General features: G+C 36.1%; 1 protein-coding gene across 2 annotated transcripts in view; it reads left to right on the top strand.

The window, feature by feature from the left end:
* The window catches only part of SUZ12 (SUZ12 polycomb repressive complex 2 subunit), a gene marked incomplete at both ends in the record, with an annotated part of 42,450 nt that extends 20,401 nt beyond the window's left edge, over positions 1-22,049 (top strand). For both annotated transcript variants that reach the window (XM_084237520.1, XM_084237519.1), the window contains 11 exons: positions 794-879; positions 3,025-3,256; positions 4,293-4,386; positions 8,699-8,804; positions 12,583-12,760; positions 15,518-15,609; positions 15,820-15,963; positions 17,026-17,183; positions 18,622-18,820; positions 19,085-19,164; positions 21,704-22,049. In XM_084237520.1, the coding sequence (XP_084093646.1) occupies positions 794-879; positions 3,025-3,256; positions 4,293-4,386; positions 8,699-8,804; positions 12,583-12,760; positions 15,518-15,609; positions 15,820-15,963; positions 17,026-17,183; positions 18,622-18,820; positions 19,085-19,164; positions 21,704-22,049 (1,715 nt within the window). The remainder of the gene's footprint in view (positions 1-793; positions 880-3,024; positions 3,257-4,292; positions 4,387-8,698; positions 8,805-12,582; positions 12,761-15,517; positions 15,610-15,819; positions 15,964-17,025; positions 17,184-18,621; positions 18,821-19,084; positions 19,165-21,703) is intronic.
* Between the last annotated feature and the right edge of the window lie 253 nt (positions 22,050-22,302).

Here is a 22,302-nt window from a genome sequence, read left to right as displayed (position 1 = left end):
ATACTTTTGACTTAGATTGTTACATTCTTTTTATCATAAATGTTAAATCTTTATTTGAACCAAAAGAAACAACAGTGTATAGGAAGTTAGTTGTTGTTTAGTGAAAGGGTTGTTTAAATTATTTTATTATTTTTTTATTTTATTTTTATTTTTTTAAGATTTATTTTTATACAAGAACCGGGGTATAGGCCAGATGTGCGGGAGGGTGAGAGGATTCACCCAAGACAGAGCAGGGAACAGAACAGGCAGACTGACTGAAATACACTGCTGAGGGGAGCAGTGGGCAAGACCAGAGAGGTCTGCCTTGCCATGTGAGTATCTCCGTGGCCAGCGGAAATCAAACCAGCACTGCAGAGGCTGCGGACAGCTTCACAGCGCTGCACTCAAGCACCTCGCCACTAGGGAGGCCCTATTATTTTAAAAAGATTTATTTATGCATACAAGAACTGAGGTACAGGCCAGAGGTGTGGGGGATGAGAGGATTCACCAGAGACGAGAGTGGGGAACAGAATAGGCAGTCCGAAATACACTGCGGAGGGGAGCAGTGGGCGAGACAAGGGAAGTTTGCTGAGCCATGTGGGTTGCTCCCTGGCTGGGGATCGAACTCATGCAGCAGTGGCTGCGGATTGCTTCATAGGTTGCGTCTTAACCCCTTGCGCCACCAGGGAGGCCCTGTTTAAATTATTTTAGATACATGCTTTTAAAGTGTTTGCAGCAAATTTGGAAATGATTTGGGGGAAAAAAGAAGGAGTAAAGTTCTGAGAGGTCTTCATTTTTTTATTTTTCTATTTAGATAAGCCATCACAAAACTCAGAAAATGAACAAAATTCTGTTACGCTGGAAGTCCTGCTTGTCAAAGTCTGCCACAAAAAAAGAAAGGTAACATGTAAAATGATACTGATAGATTAAATGCAATAATATTCTTAATTGAACATGTTCGTGTATAAATATTGTATTTTCAAATCTTGTATGCTTTTAATATACTGAATTGTAAAACTGCTGATGAACCTCTTTTGACAACTTCCCAGGTCTTCTATATAAAACTTTCTCCTATAGTAGTTTGATAATCAAAGGAGGAAGTGCTCGCTTCGGCAGCACATATACTAAAATTGGAACGATGATCAAAGGAGGAAGATCTTTTAGCATTTTAACATATAAATTTAATTGATTCTTTACCAGTTCAATCTCCACTTATTTCTTAGCTATTTGTATCCTTTGAAATTTTAAATAAGGGCTAGGAGAGATTCTCCCAAAATGATTATGTTACAATACTACTATTGCAGGCAAAGAAATACTGTTGTCACCATTATCAGCCACTAACTTACTACTTAAATTTTTATTTATAATATGAAATCATTTCACCACAGAAACAAGTGTTATGATGTTTAAATTTTGAGGGCAACCCATCAAAGCCAGTAGATAAATCTTTAGTAACTTTATGTCCTTGGGCATTTTAAGTCAGTAGGGGACCTCCCTTGTGGCCTAGGGGGTTAAGTCTCAGCACTATCACTGCTAAAGCCTGAGTTCGATCCCGGCCAGGGAGCTAACCCATGTATGGCACAGCAGACCTCTCCTGTCTCTCCCGCTGCTCCTCTTAGCATTGTATTTCAGTAGATCTGCCTGTTCTGCTCCCCACTCTGTCTGTGATGATTCTGCTCAACCCCCACACCTCTGGCCTATACTCCAGTTCTTCTACACAAAAATAAACATTTCAAATAAATAAAATGGTTTTTAAAAAACTAGTCAGTATGACCTGTATAGAGATTCTTACTGCTGCGGTTTTCCTCAAATCATAATAAGGTGACACAGGACTTAAAAATTGTGCTAGAGCACTGGTATGGAGAGGACTGAGGTAATAGGAAACAGTAGCGTATGTTAAAAATTTGAAGTTAGGAATATCACTCCCCATTTTCACCCAACTGCAATCTGTAGTATCACATAGTGAGATGAAGTTTCTTTAAGACACATTGTTACTTAGGCAAGAATGTGCCTGTAAGTATAGTATAATCCTTCTGTGTTTCAAAAATTAATAGACATAAACATTGTCTTAAAGATATATGCAGCCTACCATTAATACTGTTACCTCCAAAATGTAAGAATTACAAGGGAGACTTGTATTTCTCATTTTATATTCTTTTGTAAGACCCATAAATATTTATATTTAAAAAGAAGTTACTGTAAAATAGGTACTATATTTTCTTGTTATAAAGGTCTTCTTCATCTTCCATTTTTTTTCTCCTGTGCTGTTTGAGCATAACTAGCTTTATAATTACAGAACATTGCTCATAAGGCAAATATTAAGTAACATTCAAATACATGGATTTACTATTTCATAATATTTATTGACATTGGGGTTATAATCTTTTTTCTTTCTGATGGTCCTACAGTTATTCTGTTGAAAAATATATATGGAAAAAGATGAATTTACATGGGCTTAACATCTAAAACATGATTTTATTTTATTTGAAGATTCATTTGTTTATGCAAGAACTAGAGTGCAGGCCAGATGTGCAGGAGGGTTCACCAGAGACCGAGCTGGGAGCAGAACAGGCAGACGGACCAAAGACACTGCTGAGGGGAGCAGCGGGAAAGGCAGGAGAGGTCTGCTGTGCCATCTGGGTTTCTCCCCAGCCGGCCGGGAATCGAACCGGCACTGCAGAGGCTGTGGACAGCTTCACAGCGCTGCGCTCAACCAGCTGCATGACCGGGGAGGCCCTAAAACATGATTTTAATTCCATGTTTCTAATTTTAAACTATTTCAGGTGACTCTCAAGCTAAATATTGGATATGCTGTATTGTTACCTTCATTACAATGGGGAAATTTTGTTTAATATTTGGAATACAGTTTTTCCAATTTATTTTGTTTTACTTCACCATTTTCAGAACTATACTTAACTTTTAGCATGTCATTTGGTAATCATGGCCTCTATACCATGTTCTCATAGCTGTGATTAGAAGTTTTATTTTAATTTTATAATTTTATATGCATAAATAAATGTAATTTAATAATCTTTGCCTTTGCAGGATGTAAGTTGTCCAATAAGGCAAGTTCCTACAGGTAAAAAGCAGGTGCCTTTGAATCCTGACCTCAATCAAACAAAACCTGGAAATTTCCCATCCCTTGCAGTTTCCAGTAATGAATTTGAACCTAGTAACAGCCATATGGTGAAGTCTTACTCATTACTATTTAGAGTGACTCGTCCGGGAAGAAGAGAGTTTAATGGAATAATGAATGGAGAAACCAATGAAAATATTGGTAATTTATATTTTAATAATTTTACTATATTTTGTCTCTGGAGACTAAGGCAACAGTGAAAGTGATTGAACCAATATATATATCTTCGTAGCATTCTTAATTGCGTATAAACTTTCTTTTATTTCAGTAACTTACTTAAAACTTTGCTTTTCCAAGGAAGAAGATGGTATAGAATAGAAACAGATTGCATGTGTGCTAATAGAATGGTCTTTATTTGCAGATCTCTTACAGTCTAATGAGATAATTTTATGGTAGAATGCCTTTGCTCTTAGACTATTGGCCAGTGTGCTGGACTAGGTATTTAATCTGTTAGGTTAGCATTATTATTTAGTGATGTTTATATTTCATATAGTAAAAAGATAAATTGAACTTGAACACTGGATGGAAAAGACGTACTCAGACTCTCCGCAGTTTTTCCCTACCACTCCCCTGCCCATTTTATTGTGAACAATTTCAAACATACAGAGCAGCCAAAAGAATTTTATAGTGGATACCTATCTACCCACCACTTAGATTCTATAACATTTTATTGTACCTGCTTATCACATATCTATCCTTCAGTACTTCTAACAGTTAGGAATCCACCTTTGAGGTACTCGACCAATATATAGGTATAGAGTATACAAAGATTTAAATCATCCAGTTCTATTTTTTCCAAAGTTCATGACCTAGAACATGTAGATAGACATAAAAGAAATAATTGCAGCAAAATGATGAGTGGTACATTAGAGCTATATATAAGTTCAGTGGAGAAACACTTTGAAAGAAATAGTCTTTGAGTCTTGAAGTAACTACAGAAGAGGATTTCCCCCTTTATCAAGTAAGAGCGTTCTGAACATTTGCAAAAATATAAGATGGCTGTCAGAGACATACACATGGTAAAATCATAAAATTAAAGAGGATTAATATGGGTATTCTGTTGCAACTTAAGTGTTATTTGTGCTTTATTTGGGATAAATGTAACATGTCAGTGAAGCAAAAATAATGACATTTTTGCCAGAATGTTTGATTCATAAGAAATGTTTATCAAATTCAGATGTCAATGAAGAACTTCCAGCTAGAAGAAAACGAAGTCGTGAGGATGGGGAAAAGACATTTGTTGCCCAAATGACCGTATTTGATAAAAACAGGTAATGTTGATGAATACACATCAATTTTATAGGATATTTTTATTCTGAAGCAAAATACTGTGGTGTTGTTACTGTTTTGCCTTCATTCTTAAAAATGAAAAAGAAAATTTATAAATACTGATTTTTTTTTTTTTATCTCATTGTAAACAGTAAACAGATGAGGACTCTTATGGCTCAATTAAGAGAGTTTATTTGACAAATATTTTTTGAATGTCTGTTCTTTGTCAGACACTATTTTAGGCAGTGAGAAGGCAACAAAAAGATTCCTGCCTTAGTGGAGCTTAACTTCTAGTGTAGAAAACACACACCACCTCTAGAAAAATATATCCACTAATATCACACGGTGGTGAATGCCGTAAAGAAAAATAGAAAGGGCTATTGTTTTATAGAGGAAAGCCAGAGAAGGTAATATTTGAGCAGAGACATGAATGAAGTGGTCCACATAAAAGTCTTGAGATGTGTGTTTACTAAAGTGAAGGTAGAAATTCGTGTGTAACCCTTGTCATGTGACTATCTGCATTTGGCACAAGGTAGCAACACTTGAATTTATAATTGTCTCTGCAGTTTTCATTTGGGAATGAAGCATCTTAGTGCCAGTTAAAGAAGATCAAGAAAGCAAATGTGGCTTTCTTTTTGTCAGGGTTAAATAATGGAATTTTAACATGCTGTGATTTCTTGTCCCAGGCCACAGTTCACAGTCAGGTACAGGAGAAAGAGCTAGGAAAAGTAACTTAATACATTCTTCCTCCTCTTTAAAAAAAGTACTGATTGTTAGTTTAATGAAATCACTTACTAGCTAACAGGGCAGCCTTTTTATAGGAAAGCAAAGATTAGGAATGCCATAGATGTGGCTACTATGTTGTCTTAGATATGTCACTTAATGTTTCTTGATATTACTGACAAATTGATTGGGGTCTAAGATTAAAGGGAAAACAACACACAAAAATGTCCTAGGAGATAGTGGTTATATCCATGGGAAAAGCAATTAGGATGTGGCACACTTTATTGATGTTGGTAAATGTTCTGTCAACATGAAGACATATTCTTTATAAAACTCTTTCTGCCATATATATATATATATATATATATATATATATATATATATATATATATATATATAGCTTAGTATATTTCTATGCTGCTTTTTATTCAATGAAAAAGTACCATGAAGAAACCATGAGCGTATTTTTCCCTAATTTGGAAAATTTCCAAACTTTTAAAAAAGTTGAAAAATGCAGATAATTAGTACCCATATGTCCTTTACCTAGATACATAAGTTAAAATTTTACCACCTTTGTGTTTTTTATTTTTATGCTGTACCATTTGAAAGTTAGAGATTGTAACAGTCTACTTCACTGCTCACTCCTAAACATTCAACCTGTATTTCCTAAGAACAGTACATTTCCTTCCATAATCACAATACACCTCTCATACTCAGAAAATTTAACATAGTATAAAAAAATACAATCATCTTTCCCAGTTGGCCCCAATAATGTCCCTTATAGCTGTTTCCCCTCTCCTCTTAGTCAGGAATTGTGATCTGTAGCTGGTTGTCAGTCGTCATACCTATTCAGTCTCTTTGAATTAGGAATAGTTTCTCCACCTTTATTTTTGGGCTGTAGTGTTTTGCCCCTTTTTTTGAAGATTTATTTATTTATGCACACAAGAACCGGGTTACAGGTCACAGATGTAGGGGGTGTGAGGATTCACTAGAGACAGACAGAATGGGGAACAGAACAGGCAGACTGACTGAAATACACTGCTGAGGGGTGCAGTGGGCAAGTCAGGAGAGATCTGCTGCACCATGTGGGTAGCTCCCTGGTGGAGGATAGAACCCATGCTGCAGTGGCTGTGGTTTGCTTCATAGGTTGTTTCTTAACCCCTTGCACCACCAGGGAGGCCCTGTTTTGCCTTTTATAACACTTTTTTTTTTTTTTTTTTAAAAACAAGTACAGATCTACAGTTTTGTAAAATGTCTCTATCTAGGCTATCGTGATTATTTCCTTACTACTAGATTCATTTAGCAGGAATTCTTATTGCTGATATGTTCTTTGTGCACATCATAGACACATGTGTTGATTTTCATCATCAGTATATGTTGATATTCATCATTACTATAGCAATACTTTTTGCCTTTAATTATATAATCTCTGGTAATATATGAAACTGGGTAAAATGTCATTTTCCTCCCAACATCCTTTTGCCCAAAGTTTATCTTCCACTGATGATTCTTGCTTGAATAAATTACTTGTACCACACTTGCCATACAGTAACTTTTTATCATTTCTCCAACTGTCTTGGTATTTTCTTGTAAAGAACAGCTTTCCTTCCCTCATCTTTTTTTTTTTTTAAATCAGTATGGGTTAACGATTCCCATTTATATTCAGCTTTTTCATCTATTTATGTTGTTGTTCATAGTTGTCCCTAATTTGGTCAGGAGGAACCCTCCTACCAGGTTTCTGTATCCTTTTGACGTTATCTGTCTACCCACCCATCCATGCATACATCCTTATTTTCTGTAACAGTTATATGTTCCAAACTTACTTTTCCTACCTCTCCTCTGGAATTGACCATTTCTTCAAGGAGTCTTGATTCCTTTTAGTAGAGGAAAAGTATTTGCAAGCCATGATCTCGGGTGATGTGTAAAAGTTGTTTTTGTAATCTCAGAGAGACTCAGGTCTCCTTAAAGAATTGCTAAAATTCAAAAGCTGTGTCGGAAATAGGTGAAATATTGAGAGAAAGAAAATGCTTCTTTGAGAGACAAAAGAGCTACCATAAACCAAGTCATAATAAAAATAAACCAGGGGAAAATTAACTGCTACTCATACTATAGCATTCCTGTATAACAAAAAGATACTGATTAAAAGGAAAACACCACAGTATAATAGAAGAATGAATGAGCAAGTGATATAATAAAATTGTTTGCAAAAAAAGAATATGTATTTTGTCCTTAAACAATTTGATAAGACATCTGAATATAAAAGTACACTGAGATGTCATTTTTTCACTTACCAGTTTGGCAGAGATCAAAAAACTTGATAAAGCACTATTGATGAGGCTGTGGGGAAAAAAGCCCTCCTCCTACATTAAAGGTAGGAGAGTAAATTGGATTATAGCTATCAAATGTACAGCCATAAACTATAATATTTGTACTCATGAAAACACATGAGGGAAACTCCATTTCAGTTTAAAAGTATATGAATGTATTGCTTACTCCAATAACATTATTAGAAATTGATCTTTTAAAATAGCTTTGCTGGTGGACTGTTGAAGTAGACTAAATTCAAGTAATATTGCATAAAGACAGGTCTTTAATTAAAACCATTTCCTGTTAAGAGGTGCTTTGAGTCAGTCTGCCTGAATTCACTTGCTAGCTCTAATTGTGATCTTCAGCCAAGTTATCTAACTTTCTTTGCCTTAGTTTAGAAAAATAGAGTAATAGCATCTACTTCATAAGAGTTGTTGAAAAGATTAAATGAACCATAAAATTACTAAAATAGTGCCTGGCACATAGTAAGCACTCAATAAATGTTAGCTGTTATCATCCAACAGAATTTCTTTAAGACTGATGAAGAGAAGCCAGAATCTTAACACATACAATTATTGTGCATGATTGAAGAATGATATTTAGTGTAGTGTAGGTACCAGTATTTAAAGGTATAGGAAAGTTATACAAACCACACACACTCTCTCTCACTCACCACTCACTCACTCGTACTTACACATTAAAACTGTACTGCAATATGGGTATAATTAAACTGATTCTTTAATCCAGGCAATATTTCATTTATCCATGAATGTTTATTGAGCACCTATATGTGCCAGGTGCCCCCAGGATCTTATATATTTATCAGGGTTGTCATTATAATCATTTTATTGGTCAAGTATAAAAATTCTAGTTCATATATTTACAATAGTTAAAAATAACAGACATTAGTGGTTCCCTTAGCCAAGTATTGTAACGCTTCTTATCCCATTTTTAAAAGTATAATGCCTGCACACATGCTTTATACTTAATGTTTAAAACTGAGCAAATTGCTGAGGCCTTTATACTTGAAACATTTAAAGCTATATCTGAATACTTGCAGTAACAAAATAATAATTCAGCAATAACTAATGATTGTTAGTGCAAAATCATAAAAATTGCTTTTGCCAGGAATAGATTGTAGGTATATTTTAGGTATATCTTGTTGGATATGTAAGCTAGTTTATAAATTTAATAAATGCTTTTTAGTATAAATCTAAAAATGTAGAATTTGTGTACTTAAAATAATACACAGGTTACTTTAAAGTGTATGTGTTTGTCTAACAGGCGCTTACAGCTTTTAGATGGGGAATATGAAGTAGCCATGCAGGAAATGGAAGAATGTCCAATAAGCAAGAAAAGAGCAACATGGGAAACTATTCTTGATGGGAAGGTATGGATAACTTAGAAGGTTGAGCACATTGTAGTTACAAACTCCCATTTTTTGATTGATGTTTTCTTCCCCTAATGGAAATTCATGTTGGAAGTAGAAGAGTCCTTTGTTTTTGTACTTTGAAAAACAAGTGAATACTATCTAGTTAGAGTATTTAATGTAGGGCACTGAAATCAGACTGCCAGGTGCCCATCTCCACTCCTAGCTTATAGCATCTGGCAGTCAGTTAAGCATGTCTGTCATGATTTTTTCATCTGTAAATTGAGGTGTATAGAATTGATTAATTAAATGAAATACTTAAATATCACCGTGCCTGGCATAAAATAAGTGCTCAATAAATGTTAACTGCTATTTTAAATCCCATTCATAGTAACAGCAGGTACAGATGATGATTACTAATAAATTTATCAGGACATGTGCTAAACTTAGATAAAGTTTTCTTGAAATAACTTCTAAGAGACTTAAAAGGCTTACATACATTTCTTGAATAGGCAAACTCAAAAGAAAAACTGTCACTTAATTTTAAATATTAATAGGTCATTTGTACCATTAGAAGCAAAATCCTCAAAGGATTTTTTTTAAAGTCCTAAAATTACTATCAAATTAACCTAGAACAATATGTAGTAATACTAAAGAAAATTTATACAAAAGTTTTCTGAGAAGTCTTAATTACCAGATAATGTAGCATACTGTAGCATTAAAAGAACTTCTGTGGTATAACCATATAAGAATAGATAAGCAGATGACTGAAATATGGTCTTAAAATAGTTTCATGTATATTTGGAATTTAGCCTATGATAAAAATGGTGTTTGGACTTTATGGGAAACATAGACTGTTCATTAATTGTGACAGAAGTGGCTTCTAGCCATCTGGAAATAAACTTCGACCCAATAAATTCCAGAAGGCACATAAATGTACATGTAAGATTAACACTACATAGTTTCAGGAACAAATATAGGTGAATATTAATATAATTCTTCCTGTGAGGAAGGGCCTTTTTAAGTAATATGCAAAAGGTAGAAATATGCAAAAGCATAAAATAAAACAGTTGATTAACATGAGTCGTATCCTAAAAAAACTAAAAACATGATGGATTGGAAAAATATATTTTCCACATATAGAAGGCTAATATGAATACATAGTTTTATGAGTCAGTGACAAAAGTGTCAACAATCTAATTTTAAAAATGGCTAAAAAAACAAGCAGGTAGTTCTTAAAGCAATAAATATAGCCAGCATACTTAGATACTTAACCTTATTATAAAAAGACATGAAAACAAAATCGGAGGTTCTGCTTTTGACTGTTAATTCGGCAATGATTAAAAAAGATGACAGTTTCTAATTGGAGATGTGAGAACATTCAGTGATGAGATGATTAATGACGGGTATGGTCTGAGAAATGCATCGTTGGGTGATTGCATTGTTGTGTGAATGTCATAGAAATTAATTACACAAGCCCACATGGTATAGCTTACTACACGTCTAAGCTATATGGTAAAACCTATTGGACCACCAATCCAGTGTTCACTAAACATCATTAAGTAACTATAACAGACTATATGCAAGAATAAGTTGGTACAACCTTACTGGAGAGTTGACTGGCATATGGATAAAAAGTTTAATTGTATTTGTAGTCATTAACAATTCCATATCTCTAGTTTTATCACAAGGTAGTAACTGGTTGATTGAAAAGATATATTAGCAAGTCTTATCAAGATGTTTTAAATAGTGAAAAATTGGAAATACTTTAAATCTCAAGAGATAGCCATCAGATAGGACAGTACTTTGGCAGAAAGTTTTCCATGATATTTAATATTTGCAGACTAGTATACATACTTCCACATTTTCTAAAATTAATAATAGTGATTGCCTCTAGGTGATAGGTTTGCAAATATTTTTGTTTCAAATATCTACAGGGTTTGAATTTTCTATAGGTATTTATTTTTATGTTTTCAATTTCTTATTTAAAGTTTAACCCTTTGCACTCCGAACCATTCTGGACATTGGCTACCAATATCCCCTGAGAGGGGACAGCGGAGTGCAAAGGGTTATTAAATTAACCTGTGAGGAACTAAGGATTACATTTATGAGTTGTTTTTTCCCAAGAAATTGTCTGAAACAATAAAAAGTTGGCATCCCTTTAAGTCAGACCATAAAAATTTGCTTCTTTTTAAAAACTGGCATTTTCAGTATGTGTTCCATAATTTACTAAACTAATGCCATTCTAATGGATGATTCAGTTATTTTATTTTTTTTACATGTTCAAAAATGATGTCGTGAATATACTTTTTTTAGGTATATTTTTGTATTGCAAGTACTTTTGTAAGATGCATTCCTCGATAGAGACTTCATGTATCATAACCAGTTTATCACATTTTTACCTCATTCCTGTCTACAGTTTATATTTTTAAAAGGATTTTTATAAAGCTGTAGAAGGAGCTTAGGCCTAAAAGGTAGTCAAATAAATAGGAACCCACTAAAGGTTTCTACAAAGGGAAAATAGCATGAAAGTAGTCTTTGAGGAGATTATTTGGCCTCCTGTATATGGACTGAGAAGTAAAAATCAGAAGCATGAAGAGCAGTTGAGATACTATGATAACTAATAAGGCAGCAAGAATCTATACTTGATTTATTTATATATATATATATATATATATATATATATATATACATACATACATACATAATATCCCTTTGCACTCCGAACCATTTTACGATATTTTGATTTAATTCCTTGTGCCATTTCAAGATAAAACTTCAGGGAAACATGCATGTCTCAAAAAGTTGCGTTGAAATAACCTCAATTCCCCGTAATCACTAATAAATTGCATTGTTCCCTGAGAGGGGACGTCTGAGTGATATGCTAGAATTCCTATGTCCCCTGAGAGGGGACAGCGGAGTGCAAAGGGTTAAATATATGGGATGAATAAGGGTCAAATGTAATTCTAAAATCTTTAGCTTAGAATCACTAGTAAATGAGAATATTAGGAACAAAAATAGTTTGACATGGGAAGGAAAGAAATGGTATTAGATTTACATACTTCACTTCAAGGTAACATAGATATCCAAGTGCCAATGTCCAAGAGACAATTGGGGATTACAATTTTACAGTTTTACAGCTTAAGTATAAAGAATGGAGAACCAGTGTGGGATCATCAGCCTAACAGTTAAGCCATTGGGACAGGTGGCTACATATCAGTTAGGAATTAAAGAGACAAAGAGAAGAGTTCTAATGGAATAGAGGTGGAGGAAGAAAGGCAATATAGTTCAATGTCACACAAAGAAGAGAAGCAAGGGCAATTGTCAGTGAAGCTGAGAGGAGTCAAGGAAAATTAATTATTTCCACAACTATTCATTTTACAAAAATAAAATAATTGGTCATCTAAGAACACAGATTGTAGACTAGTAGTGCTACAGTTTTGTTGTTAGACATTTTTTTAATTGGTATCAACATATACTACTGGTAAGATTTCTCATGAAAACATGAATTTCTGACTTAAAAATCTGAAATTCTGGCTATGCTGGACCAGTGTTTAAACTTGGCAACCGTTATTGTTGATAAGTGGCTGGCACTATTAGATATCCCAGGATTACAGTCTCTACATACTATACATTTAATTTACTTGTCTGACCATCCTGTAGGCATTTTGAGTTTTCAAGGGGAAAAAAAAAAAACCTGTTGATATAAATCAAATCTACACTGACTTATAATAATTTTTTTTCAATTCATTATATATCTCCTCACTTTTTCTGGTTGGTTTTTTTGTTTTGTTTTAAGAGGCTGCCTCCATTTGAAACATTTTCTCAGGGACCTACGTTGCAGTTCACTCTTCGATGGACAGGAGAAACCAATGATAAATCTACAGCTCCTATTGCCAAGCCTCTTGCTACTAGGAATTCAGAGAGTCTTCATCAAGAAAACAAGCCTGGTTCAGTTAAACCTACTCAAACTATCGGTAAGAATGGTTATCAGAATAATTCTTCGTAGAGTTACAACTTAGACTTCATATTAATTTGTCTTTTGCTCCATGTAACTATTCTCTGGGAAATTTAGTTTCATTTATTACTGAGTCTAACTACAAGCCATGGTAAATTAGGATTCTCCTATTTTATTTTTATTTACTTTTTAAAAATCTTTTCTTTTTAAAGATTTATCTATCTCTACAAGAACTGGGGTACAGATCAGAGGTGTGGGAGGGGGAGAGGGTTCACCACAGACAGAGCGGGGAGCAGAACAGGCAGACACACCAAAAACACTGCTGAGGGGAGCAGCAGGTGAGACAGGAGAGGTCTGCCTCACCATGTGGTTATCTCCCTGGCCGGCTGGGGATCAAACCCATGCTGCAGAGACTGCAGAAAACTTCACAGTGCAGCACTCTACCCGCTGCGCCACTGGGGAGGCCCGGATTGTCCTATTTTAAATGTAAAGTTTGTGTGGAAGTGCTAATCAGCAGTGCTTTATCTAAAAACTTTTGTAGGGACCTCCCTGGTGGCCTAGGGATTAAGTCTCAGCGCTATTCACCATGGCCTGCATTCAGTCCTGGGCCAGGGAGCTACCCCACATATGGTACAGCAGACGTCTTCTGTCTTGCCTACTGCTTCCCTTAGCAGTGTATTTCAGGAAATCTGTCTTTCTGCTCCCTACTCTGTCACTGGTGAGTCCTCTCATCCCCCATACCTCTGGCCTGCACCCCAGTTGGTCTGCAAAAATAAAAATAAAAACCTTTGTGCCAGATGTATGTGGAAATTTTTTTTAAAGATTTATTTATTTATGCATATAAGAACTGGGGTACAGTCCAGAGGTGTGGGGGGGTGAGAGAACCCACCAGAGACAGAGTAGGGAACAGAACAGGCAGATTGACTAAAGTACACTGCTGAGGGGAGCAGCGGGTGAATCAGGAGAGGTCTGCTTCACCATGTGGGTCACCTCCCTGGCCGGCCGGGGATCAAACTTGTGCTGCAATGGCTGCGGACAGCCTCACAGATTGCATCCTAAACTCTTGCACCACCAGGGAGGCCCCTGTATGTGGAAATTTTGTTTTAGTTTTTAATTTAGCATATAGTTTAGGTTCCTTATGGAACAACTACAAAATAGCCTTATGTGGATTTAAGACAAGTTTTTTCACCAAATAAATTTGCTTTAAACTCATGAGAATACAGTTGGTTTTGAATGCTTTTAAGGTTTTGAAATTGAAGCTATAATGGTGAATTTACCATTTTAGTATGTTTTTACAATTTTGGGGTTGGAAGAGGATCATCATAACATGAATTTTACTAGGTTAAATTTTACGGTATATATATTTTTTTAAAAATATATTTATGCATACAAGAACTAGGGTATAGGTCAGAGGTGTGGGAGGTGAGAGGATTCACCAGAGACAGAATGGGGAACAGAACAGGCAGATTGACTGAAATATACTGCTGAGGGGAGCAGCGGGTGAGTTAGGAAAGGTATGCTGCGCATATGGGTAGCTCCCTGGCCGGGGATCTAACTCATGCTACAGTGGCTGCTGATAGCTTCAAAGGTTGCGTCTTAACCCCTCGCACCACCAGGGAGGCCCTGCAGTATATTTTTAAGAGAACATTTACAAATGGAATGAACTCTGTTGAGTTACAGTTTAGGTTACACTGTTCTTGAGTGTATCTGCCTTAACAGGGTCATTGTTCTTGATCTGAGAGCATCCATGTGTTTTTTATCTAAGTCTTTAAATGAAGGCAAAAAGCTTAAAACACCTGTCTTTGACATTGACCACTCATGTCCAATCATTGCATGAGAGTCTATATATAAATCAGATTATAAAGAGATAGGAAAAATGGGTTGGCATTAGAAGAAAGATTTCTCAAGTAAATTGTGGTATTGGCACTTCTAAAAATATTCTGAGGCTGGTTAGGTATAAGTTTCAAAGCAACTGAGGGAAAAAAATTTATACAGAATAGTTAGGTTAAAGGAAATAAAAATTTTTTTTAAGTCTGAAAAGAAATACACCAAAATTAGTAACAGTGTTTATCTTTTGGTTTTAGTACTATCATTATTAATACTATCATTTTTTAAATTTAATTTCTTTTAAACCAGTACTAGTAGATGTCGCTAACTGCTGTGTACTAGGAGTCTAAAAACTAGCCCAAACCACACTTTGACCTTGAAGTGCTTAAAATAACATAGGGATTACATACAGTTACTTGTGTGTGATTTTTATGGGAAAAAAATAACTTTTCAACAAAGATCTTGATACCTACTTACGGGTGCTGGTTAAGGGGGATTGTTCCTATGATTATCCTTTGAAGGTAAGGACAAAAATAGTGGTTTTTTTGTTTGTTTGTTTTGTTTTTTTAAAGATTGCTTTATACCAGAACTGGGGTATAGTCAGAGGCACGGGAGGGTGAGAGAATTCACCAGAGACAGAGCAGGGAGCAGAACAGGCAGGCAGACTGAAGACATTGCTGAGGGGGGCAGTGGGTGAGGCAGGAGAGGTCTGCCGTGCCATGGGTGGGTTTCTCCCTGGCTGGCTGGGAATTGAACCCGCGCTGCAGAGGCTGTGGACAGTTTCACAGGCGCTCAACCTGCTGCGCCACCAGGGAAGCCCCAAAAATTGTGTTTAACACTACACTTAGATTTTGTGAAAACTTTAATGTTTAGTTACTTTCATGAGACACATTATTGTATTTTTTAGAACCTAAGTATTTTCAGTAAATACAAAAGTATGTATTTTCAGCTGTTAAGGAATCATTGACTACAGATCTACAAACAAGAAAAGAAAAAGATACTTCAAATGAAAACCGGCAAAAATTAAGAATATTTTATCAGGTAAGCATAGCTGACCCTTATTTTTTTTAAGTCTTTTTTAAAGTGCCTCTGTTTTGTGTGGTTATATGAAATATTTTGGCATATTTAAAGGAAAGGAATTTCTCTAACTTGATATAGTTTTTTTAAGTTTAATCTATTTTTAAAGATGATGTTGAATCAATATCTTGAGATATAAGCTGGAGATTTGCTGATTTTTTGTTTGTTTTTAAGTTCCTTTATAACAATAATACAAGACAACAAACTGAAGCTCGAGATGACCTGCATTGCCCTTGGTGCACTCTGAACTGCCGCAAACTTTATAGTTTACTCAAGCATCTTAAACTCTGCCATAGCAGATTTATCTTTAATTATGTTGTAAGTAAATTCATTTCTTTTTTCTTTCTTTTTTTTTTTTTTTAAAGATTTATTTATCCATACAAGAACCAGGGTACAGGCCAGATGCATGGGAGGGTGAGAGGATTCACTAGAGAAAGAGGGGGGACAGAACAGGCAGACTGATAAAATACACTGCTGAGGGGACGCAGCGGGCGAGACAGGAGAGGTCTGCCACGCCATGTGGGACCCTTGCCAGCCGGGATCGAACTGGCGCTGCAGAGGCTGCGTACAGCTTCACAGCGCTGTGCTCGACCGCCTGCGCCACCAGGGGAGGAGGCCCCAGTAAATTCATTTCTTTCTCATCAATAAGATATGTATTACAAGACAATCTGGTTTTCAAAAATTGTACTTTTAACAAAATACCAAAAACTGCTGTATTTGATGGCTTGTTGTATGTATGAATTACAAAATGTATTCAGAGCTTACATATATTTGCACAGTGCATCTGTGTTGACTTGAATACTCCTCATACAAACTCTTTAAGTGGTAATTGCCTTATTCTCACTCAGACAACAGTTAAGCCAATAAATGGCACAGCCAGGATTTTAACACAAATCAGTTTTGATTCCAGATCTTCTAACTCTATGTTCACCATGTTCATACATCTGGCTTGTTTTAATTTTCGAAACATCAGTAACTCACATGTACTTTTTTTTTTTTTTTTAAAGAGCAGGTTTATTAGAAAAGTGATAGGACAATAAAAGACACTTGCATAGACAACCAGCGGGCAGGAAGAGCTGCCCCTGCTCAGTTTTGCTGAGAGGCCTAAGTGGTTGCAGGCTGGCGGCCTTGAGGAGACCTGCCTCCACTGGGGGAGGTCAGTGAGGAGAAGCCCTGGCATGTACAGGTCACGGGCAGGCAGGAGGCTGCTGCCCTGCAGAGGAGAGAGTTGATGAAAGAAAGCACCTGCATAGGCACAGGTGGGCAGACGGAGTGCTGCCCACATGTACTTTTTTAATTACCTAAATTTGAAGGCTAGATTTTAGGATAGGATAATTAATAAATTTTCTTTTCCTAAACACATTGCCATTTTTGTTACAGTATCATCCAAAAGGTGCTAGGATAGATGTTTCTATCAACGAGTGTTATGATGGCTCCTATGCGGGAAACCCTCAGGATATTCATCGCCAGCCTGGGTTTGCTTTTAGTCGTAATGGACCAGTAAAGAGAACACCTATCACACACATTCTTGTGTGCAGGTGGGTAAAAAGTTCATACAACCAAAGTTTATTCTCTGATTTTTTTTAATGATTTATTCATTTATTTATGCATACAAGAGCTGGGGTACAGGCCAGAGATGCAGGTGGTGAGAGGATTCACCAGAGACAGAGTGGGGAACAGAACAGCAGACTGACTGAAATACACTGCTGAGGGGAGCAGCGGGCGAGACAAGAGAAGTCTGCCTCGCCATGTGGGTTGCTCCCTGGCCGGCCGGGGAACGAACTCCTACTGCAGAGGCTGCGAATTGCTTAACAGTGCAGTGCTTAATCCTTTGCGCCACCAGGCCCTATTCTCTGATTTTTATTGATGATGAAGGGACAAAGAAGTCCGACAGAGATGCTGTTTGGGGGGAATCATTATTCCACCATTAGCTATAAATAGGTGGTATACTGCTTATAACCTTCCCAGCTCCTATGTTTCCAGACTTTCCTCAGTTCCTTCTCACAGTTTTTCCTGTGTTTTAAATGTTAATGTCACTGCTGCTACAATGGTTGGGAGGGTCAAAATATTTTCCCAGTGGAAATTTCTCTATGAATACCTAAGTAGAACCCTTCAAGAATGGGATCTGAAATATAAAGAAACTGGGTGATAGGAATGTAAAGAACTCAACCCCATCACTTAACATTCCACATGACACTATCCTTTTGGTCATCATGTGGGACTGGTTCTCTTCCCGTTAGGCTTTATAGTCACAGTGGTGTATTCATAATAGCAGACTGACTGCAAGATTAAAGTTAAAAGGGATTTATGGATATACAGAATGTGTTTGGGTACACAATTTTAGGACTCATGCATGCATATTCCTATTTTAACTTAAAGTGCCCTAACCAGCACTTTTCTCCCTTAAAAAAAAAAAAATTATTTATTTACACATACAAGAACTGGGGTGTAGGTCAAAGGTGCGGGAGGTGAGAAGATTCACCAGAGACAGCATGGCAAGCAGAACAGGCAGATCTATTGAAATACACTGCTGAGGAGAGCAACAGGCAAGACAGGAGAGGTATCTGCCGTGTGGGTCAGCTCTGTGACCTGGGATTGAACTCATGCAGTGCCACAGTGGCTGATGATAGCTTATTAGTGCTGAGACTTTAAACCCTGCACCACCAGGGAGGCCCCCTTTTCTCTTTTTTAAACAATACTTCTCTTTCTTAAAATTCCTTCATTTTTCACACCCAGAAAGACAGTTTTATCTTCAAAATACTGGCTTTTAAGTTGATATGTAATAGACCCATTTCACATATGCAAAAATAATTAACTTTATAATTGGTTTTTAGAAAGGATTACCTCAAATGCAGTTGCTTTGTGGTTAGTCTTATAAAATGGTAATATTGCAAATTATTAGAGTTAAACTCATAATCATAAAATTAGATGTCATTTATGTAAATTCCATGTTACCTCAACATCTCTTTTTATTAGGCCAAAGCGAACGAAAGCAAGCATGTCCGAATTTCTTGAATCTGAAGATGGAGAAGTGGAACAGCAACGAACGTACAGTAGTGGACACAATCGTCTGTATTTCCATAGTGACACTTGCTTACCTCTCCGTCCACAAGAAATGGAAGTTGATAGTGAAGATGAAAAAGATCCTGAATGGCTAAGAGAAAAAACCATTACAGTAATTATTATTGTTATCACTATCATCATTGACAGTTACTTTAGAATTTTATGATTAAATGATTTTTATTTGAAAACTATTGTTTGACATAAATTAAACTTTAAATTTAATGTAAAGAAACTTTAAGGAGTTCAGAAATCCAGTTTTTAATTGTCATTTAAAAAGTTATGAACTGATGGAAGTTTTGTTTTTGGCATTCTCTCACAACTTTTCTTAAAAATGCCAATTATATTCTGCATTTAATAGATTTTTTTTTTCCTTAAGCAAATTGAAGAATTTTCTGATGTTAATGAAGGAGAGAAAGAAGTGATGAAACTCTGGAATCTCCATGTCATGAAGCATGGGTAGGATAGTAGTTTAAATATTCTATTTAATTTCTGCTATTTTTGCTGCTTAATATTCTCTAAATGATGTGCCTTAAATTCCTTCATAAAGTATTATAATTGCATAAAGAGAAAGGGTGAAGGCAGCTCTTTTTTCCCATTGTGTAAACATCCATTTGTCTTCCTTTTTAATAAACCTGTTCTTTGGGGGAAGAAAGTGATGCTCAACATAAGGAACGTGGTAGCTGTGTTTTTATTTTTATTAACATTTTACTTTGTTTGACATATTTTTTCATTTATTGCCAGAGAATACAGAAATAATATGCCATGTAGCTAGATGTCTGGAAATCCTGAAAATTACTTGCCACAGTTACTGCCATAATTTTTTAATCGCTTAGTTATTTAGAATAGAACATCTATTTTGACTTCTTGTTTGTTGCCATTTCATATAGACCAAAGTGTACTAGTCCTTATTCTACTTATGTCTTTGTGGCAAAAAAATATGTTGCTGAGCATTGTTTTTCCTGCAGATCTATCTCCTTCCCTCTGTGATCTATTTATCTGTTAAAACACAGATTTTTGTCTGCCTTCATTATTATTAGATCCTCACTTAAGGCTTCTATAACACAGCTATCAAAAGTTTTGTTTTTTATTTTCATTTACAACAAGTGAAATTAAGTGGGAGGTGACACGCTGTTTCATTACCCTTGGGGAGTAAATAGCATAAGGGCTAGTTGGGGTACATTGCCCACAGACTTTTTTGTATACTGCCTTGAGCTAAGAATAGTCTTTACATTACTGGGTTGTGAAAAAGGAAAAAAAAGAGGAAGATAACAAACATCACATGGTTTGCAAAGCCTAAAATAGTTGCTATCTAGCCTTTTTTTGTTGTTGTTAAATAATTATTTTTTTAAATAAATTTTATTTTTATATTCCCCATACAATTGCAACCCCCTTATTTTGACCCCAATCCCTCCCCTCCTGCCCCCTACCCCCCTTTAGAGTGTCTCTGGTTCATAGTTGTTTGTTGATTTTGATTTTCACTTTCTTATAGTTATTCATTTTCCTGGTCCCTTATTTAAGTTTTCTAGATTCCTGCTATGAGTGAGACCATCCGGTATTTTTCTTTTTCTTTCTGGCTTATTTCGCTGAGCATGATCCCTTCCAGCGCCATCCATGTTGCTGCAAATTGCATGTGTTTATCTTTTTTGAATGCTGAGTAATATTCCATGGTGTATATGTACCACATCTTCTTGATCCGGTCATCTATTTTTGGGCATTTGGGCTGTTTCCAAAGCTTAGCTATTGTAAACAGTGCTGCTATAAACATAGGGGTGCAGGTGCTCTTTGGAATTGATGTTTCTGTGTCCTTTGGGTAAATACCTAGGAGTGGAATTGCTGGATCATGTGGAAGCTCTATGGTGGCGCAAGGGGTTAAGACACAACCTATGAAACTGTCCGCAGCCACTGCAGCATGAGTTCTATCCCCAGCCAGGGAGCAACCCACATGGAGCAGCAGACTCCAATCTATCTAGCCTTTTTTTTTTTTTTTGATTTATTTGTTTATACAAGCACTGGGTACAGTCAGAAGTGCGGGAGGGTGAGAGAATTCACCAGAGCCAGAGTGGGGAGCAGAGCAGGCAGAAGGACGGAAGCACACTGCTGAGGGGAGCAGCGGGCGGCAGGAGAGGTCTGCGCGCCATGTGGGACCCTCCTCCAGTGGCCGGGGAGCAGCCGGGGATCGAACCGGCGCTGCAGAGGCTGCCGGCAGCTTCTCAACCCAGCACTCAACCGCTGTGTCACCAGGGAGGCCCCTATCTACCCTTTTAAAGAAAATATTCCCAGTCATTAAACTCAGTTATGAGTTAAGGGTATTTGGGTTAAATCTTTTTTAGCGTCCTGAAAAGCCACTTTCAAATACAGTGTTATTCAGCTTACTTTATTCAGTTCCATTTTAATTCTTTGAGCCAGTTGTTAGCATAACAACTATTGTAGTTCATTATGTGATGGCAATGTAAAGTGACTGGTAGTTGGGTAAACTGATTGGATCTTTAAAAATTTGCAAATCCTACTTGGTTTAATTTGGTCCTCTCAAATTGTATTCTTATAAATGTGCTCTATCACTTTCTACCACCACAACCTCACAGGCTGTATTTGTTATGGCATCTTCATTTTTTTCAAAGGTTTACCATGAACTTGTAACAGGGTGGTCCCCACGACCCACCCTGTTACAAACTGAAAATGTGAGGGAAAATTGCTTCTAAAATAGGAAAGTTTGTCAAGATCAAGGAAAAGAACAGAGGGAATAGTTAGTGTCTATATGTAGTTATTTATATTTTTAATATTGCCTTATGTTTTCATTAGGAAATGAGTGACATCTGTTTAAGTTAAGTCTTTAAATTTCCGAAATGGTAAGCACATTCAGGTGAATAATTCTCAGCTTCACAGTACTTTTATTGTTTGTTAAATTATCGTTTACTGTATTTGGATATAGTCTTTACTATAATGGTTATAAGAAAATGCTTTGTTATTGATGTTTTGTGTTGTTTTTATTAAATAGGTTTATTGCTGACAATCAAATGAATCATGCCTGTATGCTGTTTGTAGAAAACTATGGACAGAAAATAATTAAGAAGAATTTATGTCGAAACTTCATGCTTCATCTAGTCAGCATGCATGACTTTAATCTTATTAGCATAATGTCAATAGATAAAGCTGTTACTAAGCTCCGTGAAATGCAGCAAAAATTAGAAAAAGGAGAATCAGCTTCCCCTACAAATGAAGAAAACACTGAAGAACAAAATGGGACAGCAAATGGATTTAGTGAAATTAACTCAAAAGAGAAAGCTTTGGAAACAGATGGTGTCTCAGGGGTTTCAAAACAGAGCAAAAAACAAAAACTCTGAAAAGGCCTAACGCCCCCTCCCCCACCCCATGATGGACAAACACTGAAACTACATTCTAGGGAATTCAGCCTCTAGGAAGTTTTGTTTTTGTTTTAAATCATAGGTTCCAAACAGGCACTGCCAGATGAAGTAAATGATTTCAACGAGGATGTTTGTATCAGGGTTCTACTTCACTTCATTATGCAGCATCACATAAATGTGTAATATGAGTTCTGTTGATGTTATTAAGATTCTGTAGTTTGAGCATGAAAAA

Source organism: Talpa europaea (assembly GCF_964194135.1).
Source record: "Talpa europaea genome assembly, chromosome: 7".
Taxonomy (NCBI): domain Eukaryota; kingdom Metazoa; phylum Chordata; class Mammalia; order Eulipotyphla; family Talpidae; genus Talpa; species Talpa europaea.
This window is presented reverse-complemented; position numbering and strand designations above follow the sequence as displayed.